Consider the following 11,402-nt stretch of genomic DNA (forward strand, 5'->3'; position numbering starts at 1 on the left):
TAAATCTGCTTTCTCAGAGGCATAGACTGCAGAGCCTGAGTTTATACAATATCAGTCCCCCCCTTTTCTGGAAAATCTAGTAAATTCTTTTACTTAATACAAATATTTTTCTTCCCAGTCTTTATGGTATGTACCCCTCAATACCTTGCCATGCACTTTTGTCAAGGAAGCTAACACGGACATTCGTTGTAACAATTTCCAATTCCAAACAAATATTACAAAAGACAATATTAAACTTATTCTGGCCCTTCTTGGAGATGGGTGACCCAGTTGCTAGCCACCAGTCGACTGGAAGAGGTTCTTCACCCAGAGGGCTGTTGTGCACTGGCACCGGCTCCCCAGGGACGCCGGCGGTGGGAGCGGGCGCGGGGCCCGGGCAGCCTCCTGTTGGGCAGCCAGTCCCCGGGCAGCCTGTCCCCCACGCGCTCCCCTGGCCCGGGCTGCCTCTGCCGTCGGTGCCGCGGGCTGTGTGGGCTGTGCGGGCTGTGCGGTTCGCCTGGCCGCCGGCAGCGGTGTGCGGGCCGGTGCCGGGAGCTGTGTCCGTGTCGGCAGCGGGGTGAGGGCCGGCCACCCTCGGGGCCCCGTGTGCCGGGGCTGGCCCAGGCGGGGCTGCGGGGAGGTGCTGAGCATCGTGTGTCTTGTCCCGTGGCAGAGCCCACCTGCACGAGCGAGGACGAGGAGAGCGAGGAGGAGGGCAGAGGTGGGTCCCGCCGGGCCTTGTCCCCCGGCGCCTGCGCGCAGGCTGCAGGGCCAGCACCCCCGGGGCCGGGCTGGGGGAGCGGCAGCTCCCGGAGCCTTGGCAGCAGGCGAGGGCAGCAGAGGCGTGGGCTGGGGCAGGGTGCCAGGCTCCCATGAAGTCCAGCCGGGTTCCTCGGGCCTGAGGTAGGTTGCGCAGGAGAAGAGCTCGGCGAAGAGCCGGCGGTGGCAGGGGCGGTGGGGGCAGATGTCTGGAGAGCCCCGTGCGTGTGGGACGGGGGACCCGAGGGGCACTGGGGCTTGTCACGAGCCCGCCCCTTCTCTAGTGGACGTGGCGGAGAGCTCCCTGTTGAACAAGCTGATCCACACGTCCCTCGTGGAGTCCAGCCATCACGTGGAGATCCTGCAGCAGGACCCCAACTCGCCTCTCTTCTCGGTGAAAAGCTTTGAGGAGCTGCACCTGTGAGTAGGCGGCAGCCCCAAGGCAGGTGGGCTTTGGAGCTGCCCCTGGGCGCTGTTAGCCATTCCTTGTGGAACGGTCACTTTTGGTGCTTTTGGACAGGAAGAAGGAGCTCTTGCAGGGGGTCTATGCCATGGGCTTCAACAGGCCGTCCAAGATCCAGGAGACAGCTCTGCCAATGATGCTGGCCCATCCGTGAGTACCGGGGCCGCCCGGGTGAGCAGACCGGTACCACCGCCTTGGCTCCCCTGCGGCACCGTGGTGTCGGGGTGCCAGTGCGGGGATGCCAAGCCTCTGTGCTCAGCTAAGCAGCCTTTGCCTTGCAGGCCCCAAAACCTGATTGCACAGAGCCAGTCAGGGAAAGGGAAAACGGCAGCTTTTGTGTTGGCGATGTTGAGCAGAGTTAATGGTGCAGAGAAGTACCTGCAGGTAATGTAGGAAGGGGAAAGGCCATGCGGCAGAGGTTTGGCTGCACCCTCAAGCTGCTGTCCATGGACAGAGCTCTGGTTTTGTCCCAGTCTCAACGGTGGTCTACCCGCTGTGGCCGCTGTCGTGGGCTGGTAAACACCCAGGTAGCGTCCCAGCAGCAGGGAGGTTGGATAGAAAGCTTGGAAGCAGACGAAGCTGCCAGCTAAAGGAGGGTACTTTTACTTGGTAGCAGTGGATTTAGCCAGGCCCTAGGTATCCTGACGTTCTGCTTTGAGGAGCATCCGGCCAGCTTTGGGAAGCACATGCAGAGACTCCAGCTGTTTGCTGTGACTTGCGCTAGTTTCTGGTGCCGTAAAAGCTCCTGGGAAGGCAAGGCACCTCTCTGGGTTCAGAATCACCTACGCAGGCTGGGTGCTGCACTTAAAAGTCTTGAGTCTCAAGCATCCTATGTAATTTCAACTCTCAGTTGCAAGCTGGGCACAGAAGCAAAAGGCACTGTGCCTGAGGAAACAAATTTCCCTAGCAAAAATCACGGGATCCCAGAACGGGCGAGGTTGTAAGGGCCCTCTGACGCTCATCTAGTCCAACTACCCTGCTGATCAGGATCACCTAGAGCACACTGTGCAGGATGGCATCCAGGTGGGTTTAGAATGTCTCCAAAGAAGGAGACTCCACAGCCTCTCTGGGCAGCCGTTTCTAGCGCTCTGTCACGCTCACTGTAAAGGGACCTCTCCTAGTAGTTGCCTTGAGTCCTTTCTGCCTTCAGCTGTACAGAATCACAGAATTTCTAGGTTGGAAGAGACCTCAAGATCATCGAGTCCAACCTCTGACCTAACACTAACAGTCCCCACTAAACCATACCCCTAAGCTCTACATCTAAACGTTTTTTAAAGACTTCCAGGGATGGTGACTCCACCACCTCCCTGGGCAGCCTGTTCCAATGCCTCACAACCCTTTCAGTAAAGAAGCTCTTCCTAACATCCAGCCTAAAACTCCCCTGGTGCAACTTAAGCCCCTTCCCCCTCGTCCTGTCACCAGGCCAACCCCCACCTCACTACAGCCTCATTTAAGGTATCTGTAGAGAGCGATAAGGTCGCCCCTGAGCCTCCTCTTCTCCAGGCTGAACAAGCCCAGCTCCTTCAGCCGCTCCTCATAGGACTTGTTCTCCAGACCCCTCACCAGCTTCGTCGCCCTTCTCTGGACCCGCTCAAGCACCTCGATGTCCTTCTTGTAGCGAGGGGCCCAAAACTGAACACAGTACTCGAGGTGCGGCCTCACCAGAGCCGAGTACGGGGGGACAATCACCTTCCTAGCCCTGCTGGTCACGCTGTTTCTGATACAAGCCAGGATGCCGTTGGCCTTCTTGGCCACCTGAGCACACTGCTGGCTCATATTCAGCCGACTATCAACCATCACTCTCAGGTCCTTCTCTGCCTGGCAGCTCTCCAACCACTCATCTCCCAGCCTGTAGCTCTGCTTGGGGTTATTGCGCCCCAGGTGCAGGACCCGGCACGTGGCCTTGTTGAACTTCATGCAGTTGACCTCAGCCCATCGGTGTAGCCTATCCAGATCCTCCTGCAGAGCCTTCCTACCCTCGAGCAGATCGACACACGCACCTAGCTTGGTGTCATCTGCAAACTTACTGAGGGTGCACTCAATGCCCTCGTCCAGATCATTGATGAAGATATTAAAGAGGACCGGCCCCAGCACCGAGCCCTGAGGAATGCCACTAGTGACTGGCCTCCAACTGGACTTGACTCCATTTACCACGACTCTTTGGGCTCGGCTATCCAGCCAGTTTCTAACCCAATGAAGCGTGCGCCAGTCCAAGTCAAGAGCAGCCAGTTTCTTGAGGAGAATGCTGTGGGAGACGGTGTCAAAAGCCTTGCTGAAGTCAAGGTAGACCACATCCACAGCCTTTCCCTCGTCCACCCAGCGCGTCACTTTGTCGTAGAAGGAGATCAGGTTCGTCAAGCAGGACCTGCCTTCCATAAACCCATGCTGACTGGGCCTGATCGCCTGCTTGCCCTTCAAGTGCTGCATGATGACTCCCAAGAGGATCTGCTCCATGAGCTTGCCTGGTACTGAGGTCAAACTGACAGGCCTGTAGTTTCCCGGCTCTGCCCTCCGGCCCTTCTTGTAGATGCGCATCACGTTTGCTAGCCGCCAGTCAACTGGGACCTCCCCCGATAGCCAGGACTGCTGATAAATGATGGATAGTGGCTTGGCCAGCACCTCTGCCAGTTCTCTCAGTACCCTTGGGTGGATCCCATCCGGCCCCATCAACTTGTGCACATCCAAGTGCCGTAGCAGGTCACCAACCAGTTCTTCGCGGATAGTGAGGGCCACATCCTGCTCCCCATCCCCTTCCACCAGCTCAGGGTACTGGGTACCCAGAGAACAACCGGTATTGCCGCTAAAGACTGAGACAAAGAAGGCATTAAGAACCTCTGCCTTTTCCTCATCTTTTGTAACTAAGTTTCCCCCCGCATCCAGTAAAGGATGGAGATTCTCCTTAGTCCTCCTTTTTGTGTTGATGTATTTATAAAAAAGTTTTTTGTTATCTTTAATGGCAGTAGCCAGATTGAGCTCCAGATGAGCTTTGGCCTTCCTAATTTTGTCCCTGCACAGCCTCGCTACATCCTTATAGTCCTCCCTAGTGGCCTTTCCACTTTCCCAAAGATTATAAACCCTCTTTTTTCTCCTAAGCTCAAGCCACAATTCTCTGTTGAGCCAGGCTGGTCTTCTTCCCTGCTGGCTCATCTTTGGGCATGTGGGGACAGACCGTTCCTGTGCCATTAAGATTTCCCTCTTGAAGAGCGCCCAGCCTTCATGGACCCCTCTGCCCTTCAGAACCGCCTCCCAAGGAACTCCACCAACTAATGTCCTGAGCAGCTCAAAGTCAGCCCTCCGAAAGTCCAATACAGTGGTTTTACTGGTCCCCTTCCTGGTCTCGCCAAGAATAGTGAACTCCACCATTTCGTGGTCACTCTGCCCAAGACAGCTCCCAACAATCACATCCTCCACCAGTCCTTCTCTGTTTGTGAAGAGAAGGTCTAGCAGGGCACCACCCCTGGTAGGTTCACTAATCAGCTGCGTCAGGAAGCTATCTTCCACGCTCTCCAGAAACCTCCTAGACTGCTTTCTCTGGGCTGTGTTGTGCTTCCAGGATATGTCAGGGAAGTTGAAGTTCCCCACGAGAACAAGTGCTGAAGATTTTGCAACTTCTGTCAGTTGCCTGTAGAACTCCTCATCCGTCTCCTCATCCTGGTTCGGCAGTCTATAGCAGACCCCGACCAGGACACTAGCCTTGTTGTCCCTGCCGATCCTAACCCAAAGGGACTCGACCTTGTCGTTCCCAGCCTCGAGTTCTACAACATCAAAAGACTCTCTAATATAGAGAGCTACACCGCCACCCCTTCTGTGCTGCCTGTCCCTTCTGAAGAGCTTATAGCCAGGCATAGCAGCACTCCAGTCATGAGACTGGTCCCACCACGTCTCCATGATGGCAACCAAGTCGTAGCCTGCCTGCAGCACGATGGCTTCCAGCTCCTCCTGTTTGTTGCCCATGCTGCGTGCATTGGTGTAGATGCACTTCAGCTGGGCCATTGCCCTATCCTCCGGCCTTGCCATTGTTCCCCCTGGCACAGCCCCAACAATCCTTGCTTCAGCCCCATCCCCCTTCTTACCTAGTTTAAAGCCCTATCAATGAGCCCTGCCAGCTCGTGGCCCAGGACCCTTTTTCCCCTAAAAGATAGGGACCCGTCTGCGGCAATCAGGCCGGGTGCTGAGTGAAGTGCCCCATGGTCGAAAAACCCAAGATTTCTGTGTTGGCACCAGCCCTGGAGCCACGTGTTTAACAGGTGGGCTTTCCGTGTCCTCTCCGTACCCCTCCCTGCCACCGTAGGGATGGATGAAAACACCACCTGCACTCCCGCTCCATCCACTAACCGTCCCAGCCCCCTAAAGTCTCTTTTGATAGCCTTCAGGCTTCTCTCTTCAATGTTGTCACTGCCCGCCTGGACTATCAAAAGAGGATAATAATCAGAGGGGCGTACCAGGTTGGGAAGCTTCCTGGCAACATCCCTGACCCTGGTCCAAGGGAGGCAGCAGACTTCCCTACGGGTAGGGTCAGGCTGACAAATAGGGCCCTCTGTTCCCCTAAGAAGAGAGTCTCCAACAACAATAACCCTCCTGTCTTTCTTGATGGAGGCAGTCCTGAGGCGTGGAGTCAACCTCCTCGCCCTAGGCATCCTCCTGGGAACACTTGCTACCTCTTCCTCAGCTACCGGTCTGTCGAGCTCCAGGGCCTCAAACCTGTTGTGTAAGGGCACCTGGGAAGGTGGGGCCGGAAGGGGAGGGCATCGCCTGCGATGTCGAGCAGGGACCTGTTTCCATTCCTCCTCAACTCCCAGATTCCCTCCCTCTGCCCGACGGCGAAAGAGCAGGGGGTCCACCCCCATTTGGGGTGTCTCACCTCGGTACCTCTCCTTGAGGCCCTGCAGGGAGTTACTCCACCAGTCTATCTCCCGCTCACACTCCCTGATATCCCTCAACCTCTCCACCTCCTCCTTGAGCTCCGCCACCATGTGGACCAGGTCATCCAGCTGCTCGCACCTCACGCATGCAGTTTCTCTGCCTCCCGCCTATGGCAGCAACAGGCTCAGACACTCCCCGCACCCGGTGACCTGAACTGCTGCATTTTTTAACGGGTAGTCGGTCTGGGTGTGTAACGACTTCCTGGAGAGGGCACTGTGCCTGGTGGAGACCATTATCGCCTAGCTAAGGGCTGTCATTAAGGAGGTGTTCGTATGGGTGGGGGAAACGCTCTGCCCTTCCTGCTCGCCCTGCCTGTGCTAACTGCTGCGCCACGCCCTGTTTGCCCGTCCTGGTCACTCTCCCTAGGGGCAGCTTTTGAACGGCTGGGGAGGGGGCGCTGCTGGCTCTGCCTTCGCCTCGTCAGCCTCCCTCACGAAGACTGCCAGGTCCTGGCGGCTCCCTCAAGTATGCTCGATGCCGGAAAAATTAGCCCTGTGTCCTGGTTTCAGTTAGAACAAAATCAGTTAGATCAGTTAGCTCGATGGCATTATAGTACATTGTGCACCGTTGTCTACTAAAGCCTTATACTTCTGTGCGCGTGATGTGCCAGGCCATCGAATCCACACAGTCCAATAAACTCGATTGTCCCTTTCCTCCCCCTGGCTGGAGGCAGGGCCCCCCTAATCCTGGTCAGAATCTTCTTCGTTTCTGTGTTTGAAGGACTGTCTGCTGGAAGTTGGAGCAGCAAACTTTTCAGAGAATCCCTTTTTCCTGATTGTTTTCTTTTGCAACTCACGTACCCGTGCCTCTAGGGTTGCGGTAGATTTTCCATCCCATTTTCTCATGTCCTCTCCATGGTCTCGTAAGTAAAACCACAGGGTGGCACGGGGTGACTACCCACCATATTGTCTTCCTTGTGTGGATGAACGCCTACTCCTGATAGCTGAGACACTGCTTTGTACAGGTACGAAGGAGAATAATCTCTCTTCAAGTTGGTGAACCTTTTCAGAAAGTTTCTCCCAAGTGTTCTCTTTCGGTCGTTGGACACTGGTTGGTTCAGGTGGGGAGGAAGATAGATTCTCTTTAAGTTGGTGGAACTCTTTGGAAAGTTTCTCCACAGCTGAGATGCAGGCCTGTAAGGAAGAGGAGAGACTTTCTTCGTACTGCCGGAGTTGTTTAGCCACTTCATCCACTGTGGGTTCCTCATCCTCTTTCCAGGCCATTATTGCCAATGAGCTGGCATATGATGATGGTGCACTCCGTACAAACTTCCGCCACATGGGTCGTGTACACTTGACTTCATCTGGATCTTTGGATGTTTGTCTGAGGTCTGGATCCTCATAAATCACTTCCCGTACGGCTAATTCCCTCAGGTACTGGATTCCCTTCTCCACAGTGGTCCACTTGCCTGGTAGACATAAAAGTTCTTCCTTGAAGGGATACCTTTCCCTCACAGCTGAGAGGAGACGCCTCCAGAGGCTGGTGGATTGTGCTCCATCTGCAATTGCTTTGTCAATGCCGGCGCCTCGAGCAAGGGATCCCAGCCGCTTGGCTTCCCTGCCTTCTAATTCCACACAATTGGCTCCAGAGTCCCAGCACCGGAGCAGCCAGGTGACAAGCTGCTCACCTATACAACGACCAAAATCTTTTCGCACATCTCGTAGCTCGCGCTCGTTTAGGCTTCGGGTAGTTACTGTTGATTTTTCGGCATCCTCATCTTCCTCCTCCTGAATCCTTGATGGTCCAGCGTCGTCGTCGTCTCTGTCGTCTCTATACCTAGATTTGGCAGAAGACTCTCTGCCAGGGGAGAACGGCCCTACCTGGAGCCTCTGGCAGAAAGAACCTGGGGAAACTCGAGGTCAGCCCCTGGGGTTTTGGGGTCGAGGATACAGAGGATCTGAGGCCCGCTATACTCCAACTGAAAAGGAGATATTGGCAGCATATGAAGGAGTTCGATCTGCTTTGGAGGTGGTCGGTACTGAAGCGCAGCTCCTCCTAGCACCCCGATTGCCGGTACTAGGCTGGATGTTCAAGGGAAGGGTCTCTTCTAAGCATCATGCAACTGATGCTACATGGAGCAAGTGGGTTGCACTGATTACTCAGCGGGCTTGAATAGGAAACCCCAGTCGCCCAGGAATATTGGAAGTGATTATGGACTGGCCAGAAGGCAAATACTTTGGGATATCATCAGAGGAGGAGGTGGGTCGTGCTGAAGAAGCCCCACGTTGGGCGCCAAAAAGACTGTCGTGGTTTAGCCCGGCTGGCAGCTAAACACCACACAGCCGTTCGCTCACCCTTCCCCTCCCTCTCTGGGACGGGGGAGAGAAATGGAAAGTGAAGCCCATGAGTTGAGATAAAGACAGTTTAATAAGACAGGAAAATAATAATAACAATAATAATAAAATAATAATAATAATAATAATACAATGATGATAATAGTACTACTACTAATAATATGTACAAACAAGTGATGCACAATGCAATTGCTCACCACCCGCTGACCAATGCCCAGCCTAACCCCGAGCAGTCCGGCCCCCTCCCCCCTGCTAGCCACCCCTATATATTGTTTAGCATGATGTCAGATGGGATGGAATACCCCTTTGGCTAGTTTGGGTCACCTGTCCTGGGTCTGTCCCCTCCCAGCTCTTACTGCACCCCCAGCCTGCCTGTTGGCAGGACAGAGCAAAAGGCTGAGACGTCCTTGGCTTGGTGTAAGCACTGCTCTGCAACAATTAAAGCATCGGGATGTTATCAGCACTCTTCTCATCCTAAGCCAAAACACAGCATTCCACCAGCTACTAGGAAGAAAATTAACTCTGTTCTAACTGAAACCAGGACACCCTGTCTGGCCCGATCCCCCGCTCCGCTGCAGAACGCGTCTGCCCCGGAGCCGATCACCTCGGCAAATGGCTGCCCTTAGATACATTGGGTAGCGAAAGAAATAGAACAAGAGAGATAGGAAAAGACAAGAGAGAGAGGGGGAGAGATGAAGAAAGAAAGCCACTTTGTGTGGAAGAAACTGCAGAATAAGGGAACCAAAGAAATTGTCCCTGACTACTACATCCCTTGGATGTCCTTGGCCAGACCTAGCTTTGCTCCTGATCAGAACGTAGACAAGTAAATCCTCCTCCCCCGCTTTTTCCTGGTTGCTCAGCTTTGAGCAAATCAGCCACCAAACCAGCCGAATAAACAGGGAAAGAGCATCCCTTTGATGCAGAAGGCTTTTCCTGATGTGGGAATGAGTTCTTTCCTGCACATCGGCAGGCTCAGGTCTGCTTAGTCCTGAGATGTGGCTTTCTTTAAAACTGTAGCCCTTAGGCAGATGAATAGGAAGATCTTCAGCTCACTTTAACTTCCTTTGAGCTGATACTGGATGATCCTTGTGGGCCGTTTTGAACTCAGGATATTCTGTGATACGGTGTTGAAGTGCCTTGTGTTGAAGGCGACACAAATAAAATAGCTTGAAACAGCCTTTCTTCAGGGCATGGTACAGGTTAATGAGGACTTCTGGGCAGCAGGCTGCTCTGCCAGACAGGGTCAGTGGTTGACCATCAGCATCCCACTGCCCGGGCTGACAGGAGCTGCAGTTTCCTGGTGACAGAGGTAGTGAGAGAAATGAGCGTCACACTCAGCCCTTCCCACCTCCTCTGTGTGCTCAGCTCAGCTGGTATGTTTGGGGAGCTGGAGAAGAGCACCTTGTGGCTAGCTGCTAGCTACTCCTTTTTAAAGGAAAACTGTTTTTAGATGGTCTGGGTTTATCCCTTCTACCTGAAAGGGAGGTGGAAAAAGTTCTCCTTAGAAGAGGGGCCCGTACAGCTGAACTCTGCTAAAGGCTTGCCAAAGGTTCTTCTTCGGGCTCTCTTTGGCATGATGTAGGGAGTGGGTTTACCAATTTCAAAGGCTTTCTGCTGCCGTTATTTCAAATTGGTTGCATTCAAAGTATTTTCAGCAGTCCCAGGAAGCAGGAAGTTGGTAACTCCGATCCCGTTACAAGACACTGAAAGTCAAACCTCGGGCAGGAACTCTTCAGGTTCTTGCTCCATAATAGGGCTTAATGCCTCTGAACCTCAGATGGGGATAGGTCTTTAGTGGCTGTGTTTCATTTGCTGTTCCTCTGAATACAACCAAAGCTGGCCTGGATAGAAGCACATTCACAAAAGGCTCGCTTTTTCCATTATTGAAACGTAAGCTTTTTCCAAAGTCAAGGGGACCCGTCCATGTGCAAATGCTGTGTGTGAGCGATGTCTGCAGGTGCAAAGAATGAGACCAGCTGCGAATTGGGTGCTTTTTGGGTGTAGTATGCCTTTTGGAATAATAATACTGCAAACACAGTATTAATAAATCCTTTTTCAGCTCTAGGGCTTTACCTAGGGACTGCCAAATGCTGCTTTTCTCTGCAACCTTCAAGGAAACAGTGTGGAATTTTGCAATGCAAATTGTCTCCAACCCCATCATAATAAAGCTCCGTCAGGAAGAGCTGACCCTGAGCAATATCAGGCAGTACTACTTCATGTACAGGAACAGAGACGAGAAGTACGAGGCCCTGTGCAACATCTACGGCAGCATCACCATTGGGCAGGCTATGATATTCTGCCAGGTAAAGCAGCTAGTTTGCCAGGAGAGAGTGGTGGTGTCCTTGCAGTCAGTGGTATGTAAACGATCTTACAGCGTGGCCTCAGTACTTCTGCTGAGACCATCAAAAGGAAGGGAGGGATAGGAAGCACCTGGGCAGCACTTAAAGGACAGCCCTTCTGGCACAGCCATTAGATTGGCTGGAGCTGAGCATGAAAGCACGGGTACGATGACTTGCAGCAAGTGCAGCCTTTAAAAGAGGTGTTCTAACAGCATCTGTCGTGACGGTTGAGATCCCATTTGCCTGGCTTCCCCAGGGAGCATTGCATAGGAAACATACTGTGTTTCCTTGCCCTTTGCACTTTGTGTCCTGACAAGGGCTTCTTCCTCGCCTGCATCACTTTGGTCTTCTTTTGAGGCTCTGCCTGTTAAAAAGCAGCAGGGGCTCAACTGAAAGGAGCAGGGGATTTAGGGGAAGCTTAGCAGTGAAGGATTGGCAATGACTGAGAGGAGCAGCAGCAGCAGAGCTGCTGCAAAAGCTCCTCCTGCCTCTCCCATGCATCTAGAGGTGTGACCTTATTGCAGCTTCTCAATACTTAAAGGGGGCTTATAAAACAGATGAGAGAAACTTTTTGCCTGGCCAGATAGTGATGAAACAAGGGGAATGGTTTTAAACTAAAAGAGGGGAGGTTAGATCAGAGGTTAG

General features: G+C 53.4%; 1 protein-coding gene across 1 annotated transcript; it reads left to right on the forward strand.

The window, feature by feature from the left end:
* The first annotated feature begins 878 nt into the window (after positions 1-878).
* LOC140000480 (ATP-dependent RNA helicase DDX25-like) lies at positions 879-10,870 on the forward strand. Its single transcript, XM_072030376.1, has 5 exons — positions 879-1,158; positions 1,259-1,351; positions 1,483-1,585; positions 9,869-9,996; positions 10,457-10,870. The coding sequence occupies exons 1-5, from the start codon at positions 944-946 to the stop codon at positions 10,839-10,841; spliced, it is 924 nt and encodes a 307-aa protein (XP_071886477.1). The 5' UTR covers positions 879-943; the 3' UTR covers positions 10,842-10,870.
* Positions 10,871-11,402: the final 532 nt, after the last annotated feature.

This window comes from Anas platyrhynchos, chromosome 32 (genome assembly GCF_047663525.1).
Source record: "Anas platyrhynchos isolate ZD024472 breed Pekin duck chromosome 32, IASCAAS_PekinDuck_T2T, whole genome shotgun sequence".
In the NCBI taxonomy this organism is placed as follows: domain Eukaryota; kingdom Metazoa; phylum Chordata; class Aves; order Anseriformes; family Anatidae; genus Anas; species Anas platyrhynchos.

Excerpts from the sequence above, each read along its gene's own strand:
- LOC140000480 (XM_072030376.1), top strand. The coding sequence starts at position 944 with ATGTCTGGAGAGCCCCGTGCGTGTGGGACGGGGGACCCGAGGGGCACT. Across the intron at positions 1,159-1,258 it reads AGCTTTGAGGAGCTGCACCT|GAAGAAGGAGCTCTTGCAGG; the intron begins GTGAGTAGGCGG and ends GCTTTTGGACAG. Across the intron at positions 1,352-1,482 it reads CCAATGATGCTGGCCCATCC|GCCCCAAAACCTGATTGCAC; the intron begins GTGAGTACCGGG and ends TTTGCCTTGCAG.